The sequence below is a fragment of the Engraulis encrasicolus genome, chromosome 14 (assembly GCF_034702125.1).
Source record: "Engraulis encrasicolus isolate BLACKSEA-1 chromosome 14, IST_EnEncr_1.0, whole genome shotgun sequence".
Classification (NCBI taxonomy): Eukaryota; Metazoa; Chordata; class Actinopteri; order Clupeiformes; family Engraulidae; genus Engraulis; species Engraulis encrasicolus.
The window spans coordinates 18,885,934-18,905,256 of record NC_085870.1 but is presented as its reverse complement, the minus strand read 5'-3'; the positions used below and the strand labels follow the sequence as shown (position 1 = coordinate 18,905,256).

The 19,323-nt window shown below is 43.1% G+C and overlaps 1 protein-coding gene across 1 annotated transcript; it reads right to left on the bottom strand.

Annotated features, from left to right (window-relative positions):
* Positions 1-1,096: 1,096 nt before the first annotated feature.
* Positions 1,097-13,661, bottom strand: myl9b (myosin, light chain 9b, regulatory). Its single transcript, XM_063215131.1, has 4 exons — positions 13,554-13,661; positions 8,021-8,226; positions 4,380-4,541; positions 1,097-3,895 (listed from the first exon to the last, which is right to left on the bottom strand). The coding sequence occupies exons 2-4, from the start codon at positions 8,202-8,204 to the stop codon at positions 3,720-3,722; spliced, it is 522 nt and encodes a 173-aa protein (XP_063071201.1). The 5' UTR covers positions 8,205-8,226; positions 13,554-13,661; the 3' UTR covers positions 1,097-3,719.
* Positions 13,662-19,323: the final 5,662 nt, after the last annotated feature.

Here is a 19,323-nt window from a genome sequence, read left to right as displayed (position 1 = left end):
AAGAATGATTTCTACTCTATTCAGCTCCTCTCTATTGCTCCTTTGCAGACGTCCTGTAAGCAAAAACTTTTTAAATATCCGTGAGAATGTTTTGATCTCCCGAGCTGAATCTGACAACCTAACCCCACCCCATTCCTCTTTTGAATGACATCAATGAGAATTCTTGATTGTATTGGACGTCACCACCAAATATGCCTGTAGACATCTGAGAATGTTAACCATCCCTCTTGTATTTCAACTGTCAACAAGTATTAGTGTCTTATTTCTTATTGTTGCGTTAAGGGTTTTTTTGTTTGTTTGGTTTAGAAGAGAACTGGCACAAAACGTAGCTTTGATGTAAACAAACCCAGCTATGGCCAGAATACACTGGCCACCAGCACACTTCTTTTTTTGGTGATTGGTAGCTGAACTGGGATCAGCAACTGCAGCTTTTTTTTTTTTCCCCTTTCATTTTGACAAACGATCTCTCTCTCAACCTATACCCCCACCTCCCCCTCTACCTGGGCATTTTTATGTTTAGTTTCACGTGTACCACTCTTCTCCCACCTCTAGAGGTCTCCCCTCCTCATTGTATTTGTGTGCCTGTAGTTTCCATGAAACGCATAAGTGGCGTGTCCCTGCTCCTTTGCTTTCTGCCCCCATTCCCCCATTCTGTTGCCCCCCTCCCTCCCCATGGCACCCCTCTCCTGGCAGAGTGCTCCTCCTGACCGATCTGTTTTAAGATGTCTGCTAGTCTGCCAGGGAGAAGCTGCTCCTCAGTATATACAACCCGACCCAGCCCTTTACCTCCCGCTCCTTGTATTTCATTTGTTGGTGTTTTTTTTTTTTTAGGCGTTGTTTTTTTTTTTTTTTTAACCCTGACCGATTAGATTTTTTTTTTTTTTTAAGTGTTTAGACCAGGGTTCCTCACATCCTTCTGCACCCACTCACCCACCCACCCTTATTTCTGGTCTATCTACCCCTTACCCCACCCACCCTTATTTCTGGTCTATCTACCCCTTACCCCACCCCTCTGCTCCCCCTTGCATGAACTGAAACTGTACAAAGCTAGCGTATTGCTGTCAAAGGGTACTTAATACGGCTGCCCTGGGTCGTGCGTGTGTTGGCGTAATCAGGCCCACTCGTGGATCGTGGCGTTTTCCTGGCGATATTAAAGAAAAAAGAAAAACTTAGTTTTACTGTTATGTATATGCTTTAAATAGTTTAACTGAATGTATGTACAAAAAGAAAAAAAACACCCTTCATGTGTCCCAGGACGTTGTGTCTGTTGGAAGTGGTGAGGAGAGAGGAGGGGAGGGGAGAACAGGGAGCTTATATGACCAAGTAAAGCTTGGCCGCCTGAGAGTTTGACTGACTGACTGACGACCCACTGTTCACATAGGGTTTTAAAATCCATTTGTTTTAAATGCATGTTTTAAATAAAGTGTAGGCCTAATCCTCTATAGATGGTGAGTTTTCCTCAGGACCACAACGTTTAAAGTTTAAAAAAAAAAAAAAAGTCTGGCAGTTATTTCGAGGATCATTCCCTTAGCCCCGCACAGCCTCGGCACCCTCTTACGCTGACGCTGGTCTTACCACTACTCAAAAAACCCACTGTGACCATTCCTCCTTGTTACTGATGTACTGGAAACCATTGGATACTGGATAAATATATATGAATATATTTTTTAAATGTTTATATTTTTTCACCGCTGTAGAATGACTGATGGTTAAACTCCTGATTATAGTTGTTCAGAGAATGGGTCCTAGATGCCAACGTGAAATGCATGTGTATATGTGTATATATATCTATATCTTTGGGTCAAGTTTTTTTTGTTTTTGTGTTTTTTTTTTTTTGTCTGGCGTAATGCTTCAACAGAAACGGAACATGTAGCTTTTTCCCCCACCCAGTATGACCAAATGCATTATGATGGATATATGTTGTGTATTATAATTTCAGTGCATCATGGATAATATGTTCAGGCAGTGAAACTGGCATTAGTGCCTTAAACTGGGATCAAGGGAGGATTCCCTGCCTTCATAGAAACTTGGAGTAGTCAGTGCAATATATGCCTTAAATGTTTTTGTTTTTTGTTTTGTTTTCTACAAGCATTTCAGAGAAATAAAACTCATTTTCGTAACTCTGTGTCTGAGATCATTTGAAAGTGGAATGTAATGGATTAAAAAAGTTAATAGATGCAGGCTACACAGTGAATTTCTTAAGTAGAAGTGGAGATCTATCAAAAGTAATATATCACATTGTTAGGTTGTGGTACACATTATTTTTAATTTCCCTAAATTTAATTTGAAGTTGTGACCTGCCACGCTTAACATGGGAAGAAAAAAAAAGAAGGTACTGTCAAAGTGCTCAGAAATTTGATGTGGATAGTGAAAATGGTGCTCAGACGTTTCTCTGCACTGCTGTGATAAATGGTGGCCTGATAGATCAGTCTCTAATTGCATGGGTTCAATTATGAGTCACCGCACACCACTTAGTGTGGAATCCTTTTTATTTCAGAGTGGAGTATCAAAGTAAGAAGCTGCTCTGGACATTGCTTACTGAAATGCTGGTATGAAAGGAATGCCCACCCATAGGTTTGACAAAATAAAAACATTTTCTGTGTACACTTTTCATCTAACCCAGATTACTGCATTTAAGACACCAGTTACTGACATGGGGAAACAAAAAATCTTAATCCACATAGCTCCAGGTAGTTGACATAAATTGTACAAATGTCAAATGCAAACAACTCAACAGCAACTTGATTTTAATACAACTTGTAAAGTAAATAAATTGCACAGAGGTGTGGGTGTGCTTAGATACCTTCAGCTCCACTGGATAATTTGGAAAAATCCTTCTGTGTCATACCCACAATGCTTGCATTAGTAACACTCATTTCAACAGGTTTAGAAAGTAGATTTTTCCTTCTGCTGTCTTCATTGCAGACCCTGACATACATTCATCCGCATACTAACACCATACAAATACCCACATACCTTTATTCAGCTCTAAAAGAGCTCCAAAACCAATAATAATGTAATAAGAATTTAAATTCAATTTTTGTAAGAGACATTCATGCTTTAATTGTACATTTGAAAATAAAAGAAAGCGAATAGGGTGTGGAATGTTCCAAGGATAATATATTATGGCTGTCGTCCCGGCATCGACCTGAATCGGCCTAAGCGCGTTACATCAGATACCGGGCCAATTTACAAGTGAATGACGCTGCCATGCTTGTAACGTAGAGGGGTGAGGGATAATTCCAGCGTCAGGTCAGTGATGGCATATCCATGTATGGTTGCCTGCCGTGGAGAACCATGAGAGCTAATTAATGTAATTTCTCCTTTCCTTTCCTCCTAACTCCAGCCCCATGACGTTAGGCCTCGATATCATCAATGACAAAAGTTTTTATTCAATATGTTAATAACAATTCAAAAGTTATTCTGTTATTTGCATTTAAGATATTGACATTTCAGAAAAGCCTTCAAAAAGCCACGCTGCTTTGCTCGACAGCAGGGAAACCCTTATTTAGACCTACTGTTTTCTCCACAGAGGAGGGGCTGCACCAAGGAAAGAGGCCAGAGGAAAAGACGGGAGAACTGACATTGACTTGCACCCCCATGTAAGGTAGGATGGAGTTACATAACGATGGAGGAAGGATGGAGTGATGAAGGGAAGGATGAATGGATGGATGGATGGAAAGAGAGAGGGAGGGATGGAGGGAGGGAGGCAGGGGGGTCTACTCGTCGTCCTTGTCCTTGGCCCCGTGCTTGAGGATGCGTGTGAACTCTGCGTAGTTGAAGTTGCCCTTGGGGTCGATGGGCGCCTCCCTGAACAGCTCGTCCACCTCCTCGTCTGTGAAGCGGTCGCCCATGGTGGTCAGCAGCTCGCGCAAGTGGTCCTCATGAATCACACCTGCATGCCGGAGGCACAGAGAGAGGACGATGAGGTGAGCCGTGTGTGTGTGTTTGTCTGACTGGTTAAAAAATGTGCAACTTCTCCAGTCATTAATGTGCAAGTTGACCGGCATTTTTTTGGCCTGACATTTACTGCCTACTATATGTATTTTACCAACATTTTGCTGGTAGCTGATGCCAATTTCCGTCCCTTGTCCCTTGCATGTTAATAATGCGTATGTACCTACAGTAGCCTATGTGTTTTTGTGTGGTTATGTTGCACACGTGCTGATCTGCACTATATCCTAATCTGCCTTGTGATAATTGTGTCCTTGTTGTGAGGCACATTGGTGTAGTTCAGCCTGTAAATAATATGGCGTCAAAGTAAATCTGACTTGGCCTGACTTGACTTGACAAACCCAACACAACTCAAGCCAACCCAGACCAGAGACGGTCTACTCTATTGGGATAGAAGAACTAAGAAAATCTTTGCCCAAACTCACCAGATCCCTCCTCGTCGAAGCAGGCGAATGCGTTGCGGATGACGTCCTCTGGGTCGGTTCCGTTCAGGCGCTCCCCGAACATGGTGAGGAACATGGTGAAGTTGATGGGGCCCGGGGCCTCGGCCATCATGCCCTCCAGGTACTCATCTGACGGGTTCTTACCTGCCACGGGACAAATCACAATATTCACATGTAGGTTTGGACTCACTTTGACTCACTTTTTTCACTTGCCTCTTTTCCACTGCAGGTTTTCTGGTAGGCCTACAGCTCGACAAAACTCGACTCTGCCTCCACTTTTTGCTTTACGATTGAGCTGTGTCGTGCCTATTCGAAAAGCAAAAAGTGGCGGCCGAGTCACGCTGTGTTGAGCTGTAGGCCCACCAGAAAACCTGCAGTGGAAAAGAGGCAACTGGATATTCAGGCCTGATGACAAAGGGGTACAACTTTTTTTTTCTAGGCCAAGGGAAAATTCAGAGGATTGGGACTCCGTTATTGCATTGTGTGTATTGTGACGAACCCCCAGGTACTTGTCTCAGGTTCTTACCTGTCACAGGAGAAAAACAGCATCAAAAAATATTGAGATTTACATATGGGCTTAGACCTTAGACCAGGGGTGGGGAACCTACGTATGTTTCGTTTACGGCCCTTGAGGCCGTTTTATCCGGCCCGATGTAATTTCAATGTCATGCAGCTTCACATGACATATGACATATTTTGTAAAGGAATCTTAGAAATTACATTTGCAATACAATTACGTTATATTCAGGGGACCTAGAGAAGGTGTGGTCTGTTTTAAAGGTAGCTGCCTTCAATATAGGCCTAAAGTGCAGGGGGAAATCCTGGTTTGTGGTCATAGTACGGCCCTTGGGGGAATTTGAAGTGGCCCCTCGAATGAAAAAGGTTCCCCACTCCTGCCTTAGACCTTAGACCAGGGGTGGGGAACCTCTGTCTCGAGGGCCGTTTGCGGCCCTTGAGGCCATTTTATCCGGCCCCTGATACAATTTTAATGTTATGCAGCTTCACATGAAAATATTACATATTTTTTAAAGGAATCTTAGAAATGACATTTGCAATACAATTGAGTTATATTCGGGGGACCTAGAGAAGGAGTGGTCTGTTTTAAAGGTAGCTGCCTTCAATATAGGCCTAAATGCAGGGGGAAATCCTGGTTTGTGGTCATAGTACGAATTTGAAGTGTCCCCTCGAATGAAAAGGGTTCCCCACTCCTGCCTTAGACCTTAGACTCAAGCCTGCTGACAGGAGACTAAACATGGGGCAGATTTCCTGGGCTCAGTGAGAGGAGGGGAGTAGAATTGGGACACCCCATTATTACATTGTATGTACTGAATGGGCAGTCCTTTCAGATGTTTTTGTCCCAAGTCCAGACAAGGCAGTTGTTGGGCTAGTTTACACAGGTTCTTATTGTCATTCAAACAGCGGTGCATTCAGTCAATTCATTGCTGTTGCTTGGTGGGTCACAGTGCTCATACATTTGAACATTAAAATGAACAAAAGTGAGGTCTGACACGTCACTGACAGAACTTGTTTTTTTTTGTGATCAACTTTTTATTGCTTTTATGGGGGGAGAGAGGGGGGGGGGTTAGACAGTTACATTCATAACAAGCTCTGGTGCATATACAGTAGTCATATAGTCCATATAGTCCCTTCAGTCCATATAATGCTTTGAGACCATCATTTCAGTCCAACGGTCTGCAAGGGTATTTACAGGAGACAGAACTTGTTTTAACATGATGCCATAGCCTACTATTTTGCACAGTGACTTGAAAGACTTCCTCCTGCCTTTTTAAGAATAAAAAGCTTGCCCATGCTCAAACCATGCTCATTACATAAAGCTTGTGTCAGCGATGTGTAAGACTTCAACAACATCACTGCACCATTATAGAGCCCTCATGACTAAGCAACACCACCACCACCTCCACCTCCACCACTACACTACATGAAAGCAAGGCATCCGAGTAAGTCCATTCAAAGCAATCAAGAATTAATCCCGAGGGGTCTTTCTCCAGCTCTTTCACTTCCCTGGCGGCTATTATTACCTAATCCTTCCCCCGGTGCTTCTTAACCTAAGGGGCCATTGTCTGGCCCTCGCATGTTCAGAGCCCTCTTTGTTCAGTGGTGGGGTCTCAGGCCTACGTCGGGTATTTGAGGCATCCTCTTATCACCGTGGGCCATCTCCTCCACTGCTGGTGGGGGGGGGACACCCCCTGCCCCCCCTGCCTACAGCACCTCTCCTCCTCTCACTCACTGGCTAGTCCACACAGGCTGTCAGGTCTGGTCACCATCTTGGGCTAACGTGTTAACGACCCCCCATCTCTCTCTCCAAGCATTCCATTCCATTCCATTCCATTGGTGGGGTGGGGCTGGGTACGTCCATCACCACACTCCCCATACGCTAAATGTCATTTACAAACATCTCTATTCTACTATACCTATCGTGGAATCAATGTTGATCCCTATTCTCTCTTTATTTCCAGTTCCAGTTCAACTTCCCAAAATGTGAAGTAGATACCAATGTGCACCAATTTATTTAGGAAAAAATGTTTAAATTTGGACAGTGTAGTTTACATGTTCATGCACAGGACATATGCATTCATGTGTCCACCTAACTCTTTTACCAATGTGTTCATTTGAAATCCAAAATATCTACATGTTGGTTACCCTTTATAATAATGGATGCATAAAAACATTATATGCTTTGTTCATCATTAGTTAATAATTTACTAAGTCTTTATATTGCTTTTTATGCTTCCACTATTATAAAGGGTCATGAACATTTTATATTTCCCATGTGAGCACATTCACTAATAGATAAAACTGATATATAATTCTGATACAAGCACATTAAAAAGATTGGCCCTGCTAATAAATTTTGTCTACTGTGCCTCTGCACGTGACACCTGTGATGATCCTGAGGCAAAGCAGTTGAAATCTTTACCTTGAGAATGAAGATCATAAATATGATATATACCAGGGGTGCCCAACCTTTTCCAACGTGGGGCCCACTCGAAATTGTCACAAATGTTTGGGGTCCACCTCTGACCCAATAAAGAATAAAACTCAAATAAATCAATAGCAACACACATTTTCTAACACATTATTATAATTTGTAGAAAATTATTTCAAGGCCCACTTGGAATAATTTCAGGGCCCACCAATGGGCCCCGGCCCATAGTTTGAAAATCACTGATATATACTGTATGAAGAAAAGGAGAGTGCTGCGTTGGGCCATTTGTTTGAAGAAGAACACGAAGCACGTAGTAGGCGTTATCCCTTAAAAATAAAGAATTCATTTTTTTTTTCAGTAACACCAGTGTGCCTTTAAGATTACCATCTTCAACAAGGATACTATTTGGGCCTTCGTATTTTGGGGATAGAGTCACAAGCTAAGTACTGATATACAGGGCTCTAAATGAACTTTTTCATCACCACCCAAAATGGCTAGTAGATGTCAATCATACAAGCCAAACACACACTTACAAATGGGTCGAAGTGACAAGTAAGCTTTCTTTTCTACCAGCGAACTGAATTTTCACCGGCATTTGGCCGGTTGGCTGGTGTTAATTTAGAGCCCTGCTGATTGATATATGTGTATGTTCTATCCATCCAGCCGGTGGTCTTACCCAGGGAGGCCAGCATGTCGTGCAGATCCTCCTTGTCGATGAAGCCGTCGCGGTTCTGGTCGATCATGTTGAAGGCCTCCTTGAACTCCTGGATCTGCGACTGGTCGAACATGGCGAAGACGTTGGACGTGGCCCTCTGGGGCCTCTTCTTGGTGGTCTTCCCCTTGGCGCGTTTGCTCGACATGGTGGCGCTCGGTTAGTGGGACCTGGGGCACAGAAACAGGGCGGGATGTCAGTGGCAGTGTTAGCAGGGTCGGATGAAGATGGCCTGGGGCCCCTAGGATACAGGTTGCTGTGCCCCCCCTGAAGGCAAATTACGTGACAAATTTACATAGACAGTGTCATAATTATGTGCTAGGATAACATATCTACCAACTGTACTCAACATGACATGATTATTTTTTTTAAATATTGCATCTTATCACATTTTCATTTTTTTTTAACTTTTGGCCAATCAAGCCCCCCCTGACCCTGAGTGTCAGAGTCAGTGCTGCAGCAAATCATCTGAGCCAGAATCAGAAATACATATTGCAGTCAGTTTTGTTTACTACTCACTATGTATTCACTGTATACAGAGTAACACAGGAAGCATAGAATAACTCCCCAATTAAATTATATGAAAGAGTAGGGTGCTTAAAAGAGATTGATCATGTCATCGTACAAATTTTATTCAGAGGGAGATGTGAGTTGACCAGAGGTTTACAGATGGCAAAGGGCAGGCTAGCTTGATCAGAACATAAGCTTACAGTAAAGTAAAAAAAGTAATAGCAAACATTATGGAAGTTGGCAATGGAGATCAGTACAACTGGGGCCATGCAAATGCAGCATTCAACAAGGTTGAGGGCATTAATGTATTTATTATATTTACATTATATAAGTATTTATGTAAAACATACTGTATAAGCTGTGTATAACTGCATACAAATTATGGAGTAAGTCACACTGTGTTTCCTATCCCCTTGTCAGTTTACTAACAGATCCATTCATTTATACGGCTTTTAAAGGTGCATGGTGCAAAAAAGAAAGCCCTTGTAATTCCAGGCTTTGTTTGTTTTTCGATGTGTCTGCCAACTTGGACGGTGTCCTAATTCGCCTTAACTACATGATCCAATCACTTGCGAGAAAATCCTCACTGTGTTTTCAAATGCATGTCCAGCAGACATTAAGTAATCCATGTTGTGCGTGCGTGCGTGCGTGCGTGCGTGTGTTTGCACGTGCCCCATGCAAAGGCCTGTGTTCATGACACTATATTCTATATAACTATATTCTAAGGAAATATAGGTTAACTATAAGGAAACGTAACTATAAACTATCAGGTGGACAAAATGTCACACCTTTCTGATAACATAACTTAAAGGTGCATTGCAGTATGTAGGATGGTGGCCAGAGTAGGTATTGCAACTATGCTGCCCATTGCAACTGTGCTGCCTATTCCCAAATAGGATATTTTCATGAATATTTAGTAATAAACTAATATTTACTAGTATGGCCAAAGTACAGTATGTTTTATATGTAAAATGTCTATTACTGAAAACTCAATGTCCACCTCTTCATATTCAATGATGAATACTTAAAATTTGATGATAGTGGTAAGCATTTGTGAAAAAGCAGCATGAATTCTGGAAATAAACTAATAAAAATAAAATATTACGTACTGTACCTTTAACACAACATACTACTGTGGCACTAGGCCTACACACTAAGAATCATAACAGTGGCCATACTTTCATAAAACTGCAAGGGTTCCATCTCACTAAGTGGTCTAAATTTGCTTAATTGTCACCTAGGTATCAATAATGTAACTCCACTACTAAATGCACAAGTCATGAACAAAACATTTTGCTGTAGCATAGACATTCAGGGTGATTTTTTTGTCTAGTTTCCTGACAGAAAGCGCACAGTAAAATGTGTCTGTCTCTGCTCATTGGTTTTACTGGCCCGTTAATGACCCATCGATCATGGCAGACCTTGTAAAAGCCCCAGTGTTCATTTCCTGAGTGAAAGCACACTCGTTTAACACAGCGGGCCACTGGTGTGAGCCGTCGTCTTTCAACTCATTTTCTTATCTGAATTCATTTTTATTTAATCACACCTCGGCATAAAGACACCCTGTCTGCTGCTGCCCTCTTTGAATATTGGCCTGTGTAAAACACAGGAGTGATCAATTTGTTTCTTTGACCTCATCTTGACTGTGGTTGATAGTATAGTCAAATGTCCCCCATTCTGTATTACTGCTGATGTCAGCTTGACTTGTTGAATGAAACAGTATCACTGAACTGGACATTTAAATGCATCCTACAGTATGCAGTAAGGAAATTATAAACATTACAGTAGCTGTTATACTGTAAAATAATTAGTACTTTACATTGCATTTGGCGGACTCTTTATAACCAAAGCGACTTGCAAATGAGGACATAATTATAGCCAACATCACTAACAGATACGGCAAGTGCACAGGAATAGGTTATGACTTTGTCATGGGAAATGAAATCCTTACCCACTTAGTAAGTCTAGTAGTCTATTCTGTTTCTGTTATGTTTCTGTTCTGTATGAGAGAGAGAGAGAGAGAGAGAGAGAGAGAGAGAGAGAGAGAGAGAGAGAGAGAGAGAGAGAGAGAGACTTTTTTGACTTTTAAAATCCCTTTATTGAACCAACCATGGCCCACACATCCACCAAAACAACCCCACCTCCCACCCCACCCTACCCTACCCCATTAAAAACACCCCTTACCAAAGAAACCTTAACCCACCACCCTCATTAGCTGTCCACACCCCTTTATCCACACACCACTTCTTATTGAATAGTTCAAGGTTGTCAATAGCCTGGTAGTAGGCATGCTCCACAGTGATCCTGGACTCAACCAGGGCCTTGAACATTCCCACCCGGTCCCCCACACACCCCTCTTCCTCCAGTCTGTTACATTTCCAAATGCACAACTTGGCTTGCCCCATCAGAAAGTTCACCACGGTGCACATTAGTCCCATTTTCTTGGAGTACTTGACCCCAAAAATGAAAACCTCCTTGGAGAAGCGGAGGCCAAAGCGGCTACACAGTTTGTCCAGCAGGGTAAAGAGAGAGAGAGAGAGAGAGAGAGAGAGAGAGAGAGAGAGAGAGAGAGAGAGAGAGAGAGAGAGAGCGAGAGAGAGAGAGGAGAGAGAGAGAGAGAGAGAGAGAGAGAGAGAGAGAGAGAGAGAGAGAGAGAGAGAGAGAGAGAGAGAGAGAACTGTATTGTGTGCATGCAGGGGCACTGCAGCAAATTCTGGGACCTATGTATGTACTATCAGCTCCAATGTACCCCCCCAGCCACATATCATAAATCAGAAACTGTGTGGGCCCCCTATATACATGGGGCCCTGGTAACTCAGTGACACTTAACCCCCCTGTGCGACACCCCTGTGTGTATGCTGTGTGAAGGAAGCAGATATGTAAACACGCTGCTGCTGCTGGTGCTGTAAAGTCAGGCCTAAACTGATAAGCAGTCCTTAAATGGTGCTGATTATGTTTCTCTCTCTCTCTCTCTCTCTCTCTCTCTCTCTCTCTCTCTCTCTCTCTCTCTCTCTCTCTCTCTCTCTCTCTCTCTCTCTCTCTCTCTTCACGTCGGCCTTCTCCAACTGGAAACTCATGCTATGGCATCCGAATAACACTCTGAACAACATGCCATGAACAACTGCTGCTACTGAATTTGTCAACTGAAACGGAACAACTGCTCTTGAATTTGCCATATTGAACAACTGCTTGTTCACCTTCCCTTTTTTTCCGGTCTCTACTGTACTCTTCTGTGTACACTTCTCTCATCATCTCCAGTCTAATCTACTCTGCGTGTTCAGCTTCCCTTAGTTTTTGCCTGCTCTCACCCTGCGAGTCATCTGCCTGTAGGAAATTGCATACCAAAGTGCAGCATAGCGTTTCAGCTCCGCCATATGACTTATCACATCACCACCTCCACCTCCACCTCCTCCACCCCTTCTGTCCAGACTCTGACCTGCCTCCCTCCCAGCCAAGACTGTTACATCATGCCTTACACATCAGCCTCTCCTCTCCTCTCCTCTCCTCTCCTCTCCTCTCCTCTCCTCTCCTCTCCTCTCCTCTCCTCTCCTCTCCTCTCCTCTCCTCTCCTCCCCTCCAGCCTGCTAGCCAGCCTGTGCTGTATATGCCCCCGCCCTAACACAGGAAATGATAACATGAGGCTTGAGCAACTGGTCAACAGGATGATTAAGCCATGTGTAATGCCACTGGTAGAAAGAAAGAAAGAGAGAGAGAGAGAGAGAGAGAGAGAGAGAGAGAGAGAGAGAGAGAGAGAGAGAGAGAGAGAGAGAGAGAGAGAGAGAGAGAGAGAGAGAGAGAGAGAGAGAGAGAGAGAGAGAGAGAGAGAGAGAGAGTACAGGGGTGACACATGAGAGTCCTGTCTTTCTCACAGCTTAATGTGTTTCACTAACAAAGCATTTTATGACGCTGTCACAGGCCCCTGGAATGATGGGATTTGCAGTGGCAGTGTAAAAGACAGACCCCTCATCCGAAAGACATCAAAGACAATCAATAGTCCTTTAAGAGAGACACTGTTCCAAAAGCTGAGCGGAGAGAGACTCATGCATTACACATCAGCCAAAAAAAAGACACACTCCCTTAGTGACAAAACAGACGAGTGAGGGAGGGAGCAAGGGAGCGAGAGAGCAGAGAGAGGTGAAACCCGCATGGAACGGAAGGCAATCCAAAACCCTTCCACAAATGAAAGGCTTATTCTCCGTCAGCACCCTGTGCAAAGACTGTTTACAAAGGCCGACACATGAGTAGCTAAGGCCTGTTTATGTGGGTCACAGGGGTGCTGGAATGCCTCCCCGCCTGGTCGCCTGGATGGCTGGCTGACTGTAAATCCTGAATGATGGTACAGACGGCGGCTGGCTAACACATCATCACTAGTGACATGACCAGCCCAGCGCAGCCAAAGCCAACACAACCCATAACACAGCCGAGCAGCCGACCCCTGCATGCCTTCCTGCCTGCCACCCCTCCACCAACCAGCCAGGCCAAGCCGACCCAGCTGACCCCTGCATGCCTGTAAGCTTGCCTGCCTGGCTGCCACTCCTCGACCAACCAGCTGAAACGTTTACCACCTGACAGAGCTACAACTGCAGGTCTCGGATCAGTGGTGCGACGCTCCTGTCCTGTCAGACATGTCACAAGAGTGCAGGCTCTGGATCAGTGTGTCAGTCAGTCAGTCAGTCAATCAGTCCGGAGCGGAGGAGGTGAGTTTCACCCAGCCATGACCTGGTGGCATTCCCAGCCAAGACCTAACGGGCTCCCCCACAGCTCTCCTTCCTGACTTCACTAGTGTGCACACAGCAGCTATGCCCTGGCTGTGGAGACGGAGGGAGAGGAGAGGAGAGTAGAGAGAGGAGAGTAGAGAGAGTGTGCGCCTGTTCCATCCAAATGAAGGATTTGAAAAGGAAAAGCCCCAACCACCACCAGATGCTAGAGAAGAAAAAAATGATCAAAAGGGGTGAAAAAAAACCCATAACAAAAAAAGCCATCTCACCTCGGCTTCAGGTGTTCAAGGTGTTCGGAGCCCGCAAGCCCTTTTGTCAACTTCCACGGCTCAGAGAGAGGGAGGGAAGGCAGTTGATTCTTCTTTACGCTACAAAAGTTTGCTTAAAGCACCAGCTCAGCACGGCGCCCCTCCCCCTTCCCTCTCGTCCAACCGGCTGCCTGGGCTTCTCCAAACAGAGCCGGCCCAGTCCAGGGATTTGGCCATGTAAGGGAGAAGAATGTGGCGTCTGTAGTCTGTTCCTCTGCCTCACCACCACAGGGCGCAAAGGGATGCTAGGGAACGGAGCCGTAATGACAGGAACTCCGATAAGGCTGCCTTATTTAGGGAAAAAGAAAACCCGACTCACTTCTTGCATGCTTGTATTTGCATGAATGCCAGTGTGGGGGTATAGGTTTTGTGCTTTTGTGAGTTGTCTTGGGACATGTAGACATCTGTATATGTCTCTCGCTCCCTGCCTTCCCCTCTGTCTTTCTCTTTCTCTTTTTCTCTCTCTCTCTCTCTCTCTCTCTCTCTCTCTCTCTCTCTCTCTCTCTCTCTCTCTCTCTCTCTCTCTCTCTCTCCCCCTCTCTCTCTCAGTTGTGTGCAAGTTTAAGCAGTCTGTGTTTGTTTATGTTCTTTTCCCATCACTCTGTAAAACAAGCTGTGTGTGTGTGTGTGTGTGTGTGTCTGTGTGTGTGTGTGTGTGTGTGTGTGTGTGCGTGCGTGCGTGCGTGCGTGCGCGCGTGCGTGCGTGCGTGCGTGCGTGCGTGCGTGCGTCCGTGCGTCCGTGTGTGCGAGATTGTAAATGATGGGGAGCACAGGGCTGTACTTTTCACAGTGCTGCACCACTGTGTTGTTCCAAGACAGACAAACTTCTTTAAAAGGCAGTGCAGCACCCACAGTTTATCTTTGGTGTAAATCTTGGACTGCCGTACAGTATTCACACAACATTGTCCAATTGTACAGTAGGCTGTGGCCCTTCCCAGTATGTGGATGAAGCAGGACTGAACATTAACCCTTTTGTGCAGAGCCTGTGCTACTTGATTTTTACAGGGTTTTCACTTAACCCATTTTAGCCTGATGACTCGTATATGTTGTTTAAACTCTGGTGCCTGGAGACACATATACGCTGCATTCAGGCTCTTGAGAGTTTAGCTTTTTCAATAAAAATGTTTGTAAGTTACAGCTGAAGGAACACATTCTAATGCAAGATGAGGGTAGTAGGGTTTAAATGCAATTTACTTCATGTTTTTATGTGCATCAGAGGAAGATATTTAGGTTTTAATAGGCTGAAGGCAACTTTCCCAACAAGGTCTTAGGCATCTAAGCAGGCGTTTTTTTTTGCAGGTGCCTAAGGCATAAATGGGTTAAACAGCATCAACATTCCAAACGAATATTCTATGCATGTCACAGTTACACGCTTATGTCCAAGTCAAACGCATGTCTTCATAGGAGTCCTATTTCCTGGGAATAATGGACATCTTCTCATTCAATCAGAACACGTTCTGTGTGTTCAACGAGTGATAAAACTGAATTGAACCAATGTTGTAATGATGATTGTCTTAATCTGTTACCTAAAGGTTTCTGTAATGTCATAGCAATGTTGTTATGATGTTACTGAGTCTTTTAAGCAACTAGTGAACAGGCCTGCCAGCACAAAGAGGCTACTCCTGTACTGTACATCATAAAATGACTGTATGCCAAATTTCTACAAATTTGACATGTTTCAAAATGTGCAAAAATGTCCATTTTTATAATAAGTGCCCCATACATTGCGCGTAACAATATACGCAGATATACCTTATGTCAGGCCTTTTCAACTAGTGGCACTTGGGCCAGATGCGGCCCGTTTAAACTTTCCAGTGTCCCAGCAAATGACTGAAACTTTAATGTAGGTCTATTGCAATGGATTTTTTGTGTTGTCTTTTTATGGCCCCCGAAAACCCAATTTACCCATTCGGCCCTAGTGAAGTTGAATAGCACTGGCCTTGATCCCAACTGAGTCTTTGTGCTTATGTCTTGAAAAAAATAATGGATGGGTGCAACGAAACTTCAACTTGCAGTTGAATAAAGAAAAGGCTGGAGTAACTCTTTTTGGAAACAAAGATGGAGGACAGAAACGCCGTGCTCACCTAGAATCCAAATAACTTAAAATTAAGTCTTGTGTCAAATCTTGGTGTAATGTGGACAGTGATCTCAGTTTCAGTGCTGACATCAAAAACAAAACTAAGTCCAGTTTTTGCTATCTTAAGAACATAACTAAAATTAAAAATGTTGTATTGAAACAGGATTTGGAAAAACTAATCCATGTTTTTATTTCATGTGACATTGATTATTGAAATGTTTTATTTGGGTCTTCCACAAAAGTCACTCAGACAGATGCAACTAATCCAAAATGCTACGAAAATTCTTACCAAAACAAGGAAAAGAGATCAAATCACTCCAGTGCTTAGGTCATTGCACTAGCTCCCAGGGAGGTTTAGAACTGAATGTTAAACTCTTCTGATTGGCCTCGTTTACATGATATTTTTAATTCCGAATGAATAATTCCGAATTGAATAGTTCCGTCGAGTTTACATTGTACTTTCATTTAATTCTGAACTGCGAAGTGTTAACATGTTTTCAAAGCAGAACTAGATTGCCTGTGCAGTCGCCTTCGACTGCTTAAGGTATATCCCCGAAACGCAACGCTTCCAGTCCCCCATCATTCCTACCACTCCCGTCCACCTTTTCATAAATGTATATGATAAATACAAAATATTAAAGAAATATATTTAATATCTATACATCAGTGATTCTCAAAGTGTGGTCCGGGGACCACTAGTGGTCCACGACAAAGCTCAGGTGGTCCGCGAGGGGATTTCTACTTTTCCAAGACAAGCTAGCAGTAGACTATATTTGTAATATTATTACAAAGCTAAACATAGCTGAAATCTCATTTTCACCACAATAAGTCAGGCTTTGTAAATGTAAATAAGAAGTAAGTGATCTGCATCGAAATTAGCACCCGTCAACTGTCAATTCAGTTGACCGGTGGTCCCTGAGCAATTTTGGGGGGACAAAGTGGTTTTTGATCTGAAAAAGTTTGAGAAACACTGCTATACATAGATCAATGATGTGCATAGGCTTAAAACCAAATGACTATTGTGAAAATGAAGCAAAAAATGGGGCAAATGGTAACACTGTTTTAATGGTTCACTATTACAGTGAATATACCACATTAGGTACAGTGTAATAACCATTGTAACAATGTAATACCAGTGTAACAACATGTACCAATTTTGTACTACATCATGTATTTTTGTGTAAGTGGTATTACATGGTATTGCATATTGTTACACTGGTATTACACTAGTATTACATGGTATTAAATATTGTACACTGGTTATTACACTGTACCTGGTATTGCATATTGTTACACTGGTATTACACTAGTATTACATGGTATTAAATATTGTTACACTGTACCTAATATGGTAGATTCACTGAAATGGTGAACTGTTAAAATAAGGTAGTACCGGGCAAATCAATCCACCCAGTCAGAAGTTATGGGCCAAATAAAAATTTCGCCATTTTGAAACTGTTGACCTCCAAACTCAAATCAGTTCATGAACCTACCCTAGAGCATTAACACACCAAATCTGGGACAAATCCATCCGACTGGTCAGAAGTTATGAGCCAAACAAAAATTCGGCCATCTTGAATTCAGCCATCTTGAAAGTGTTGGCCTCCAAACTCGAATAAGTTCATGAACCTACCCTAGAGCATTAACACACCAAATCTGGGACAAATCCATCCACCCAGTCAGAAATTATGGGCCAAACAAAAATTCGGCCATCTTGAATTCAGCCATCTTGAAAGTGTTGACCTCCAAACGAATCAGTTCATGAACCTGCCCTAGAGCATTCACCCCAGAAATCTGGGACAAATCCAAATATCCGTTCAAAAGTTATCACGTTAACACGAAAGACCTTACGCGGTGGCGGACGCGGCGGCGGCGGCGGAGGACGCGGCGGACGCGGCGGCGGCGCACGCAAAACCACATCCCTGACGCTCCGCGTTTCGGGGATATAATTAAGTTTGTTTAGAATTCATTTGAGTCAATTCTGAATTAAATGTACAAGGCCACTGTCTATAAGGCACAAATGGCCTAGGTCCTAAATATATTGCAGAAATGCAAGAGCAGGGGTCCCCAAACTTCTTTCTCTGGGGGCCACATTATCGTTCCTGACTGTGATCAGGGGCCGGGATCAATCATGTGTGCTGTATACTAGGCCGCTGCCTGTTAAAGCCATAATTTCTAGCACAAAATCATCATTACATGTGATTTGCAAAAGAAGTGAGTTTAAGAAGTCAATTTAACTTCTAATAACCATGTAAAAATAGCTTGGAAAGGTAAGAAAAATATGGTGATTGACAGTTTATGAGTGATACAATAGAAATGCTAGGCCTGTTTATATTACAGTGAGATGAGAAGCTGTCAAGACAAGAAACTTCTGGTGATTCACACTAGGTTAGTGAAAATTAAACTATAAGAAGGCCTGTTGATAAACAAAATAAAATGTTTAAAAAATATATTTTATTATTACTATTTTTTTCTGAGAGGATTGCTTCTTTGGGCCAGTTCAAATGGTGAGGTGCAGAGAGGTGGAGGGCCGGTCAAAGGGACATGGCGGGTCGCATCCGGCCCCCGGGCCTTAGTTTGGGTACCCCTGTGCTAGAGCAATACCATCCTAAAAGATGCCTTACGTCTTCAGGGCCTCCTCTGCTGGTTGTGCACAGGGTAAAATCCAGACAGGGTGAAATGGCATGTAGCCATTATGCTGCCAAGTGCTGGAACCAGCTCTATGTTGAAATAAGAACTTCCCCAACAGTGTCATGTTTTAAAAAGTTATTAAAAACAGCTTTTCATCTTCCTTTGATCAGGATAATTTATGTAGTCTCTTTAGATAATGCTATCTGCAATATTTTCCCTCATTTTCTTCCTCTTTCTCAAGCATATTGAATGACAATTGTATTGTGTATGATAATGTGCTATACAAATACCGTAGGTTACTATTGCTATTGCTATAATAGGCTACTAGCCTATATGGTAGTCCAATATTTTGTAGATTCAATGCCTCTGCTGTAGTATGTTACTATATAATATATTATAGCCTACCATATAGGCCTAATACATTTCATTCTGAAATATAGGTGTAAATACATGTATAGCCTATTTGGGGCAGCCATGGTCTATGGTTAGGGAGGTAGGCCTAGTCTTAAAATCAGAGGGCTGCTGGTTTAATCCCAACCTTTCCTCTGCCTACATGGCTCCCTCCCATGGCTGAAGTACCCTTGAGCAAGGCACCTAAGCCCACCACATCATAGGCTACAGGAAATGTAACCAATACCCTGTAACTGTAAGCTGCTTTGGATAAAAGTGTAATGTAATAATGTCATATATTTAACATTTACATATACATATACATAACACGTGTGCACATATTGTAGTTTTGTATATGGTTTGTATATGGTATGATATATTGTACATGTCATGATAGACAGTCCATCACACCACCAGCTGAAAACACAATGCAACAGACGTCTCACATTAGCAGGAGTCAACAGAGTGAGAGAACTCGGCCACCACCTTGTGGCAAAATTGTGGAAGTGTGCAGTCGTGGAAGTGTCCCTTTTATGAACAGTTCTCACCCATTTTTTTTTTCACGAGACCACATTCTGACTGCGTATTAGAGGCTAGCCTGCCTAACCAACAAGATACAGTGAATTTGGAAAC

What these genes read in the sequence shown, in the direction of transcription:
- myl9b (XM_063215131.1), bottom strand. Translation starts at nt 8,204, where the DNA reads ATGTCGAGCAAACGCGCCAAGGGGAAGACCACCAAGAAGAGGCCCCAG. An exon ending in CGACATGCTGGCCTCCCTGG is followed by an intron (nt 4,542 to 8,020) that starts GTAAGACCACCG and finishes GTCCCGTGGCAG; the next exon opens with GTAAGAACCCGTCAGATGAG. An exon ending in CTTCGACGAGGAGGGATCTG is followed by an intron (nt 3,896 to 4,379) that starts GTGAGTTTGGGC and finishes TCCGGCATGCAG; the next exon opens with GTGTGATTCATGAGGACCAC.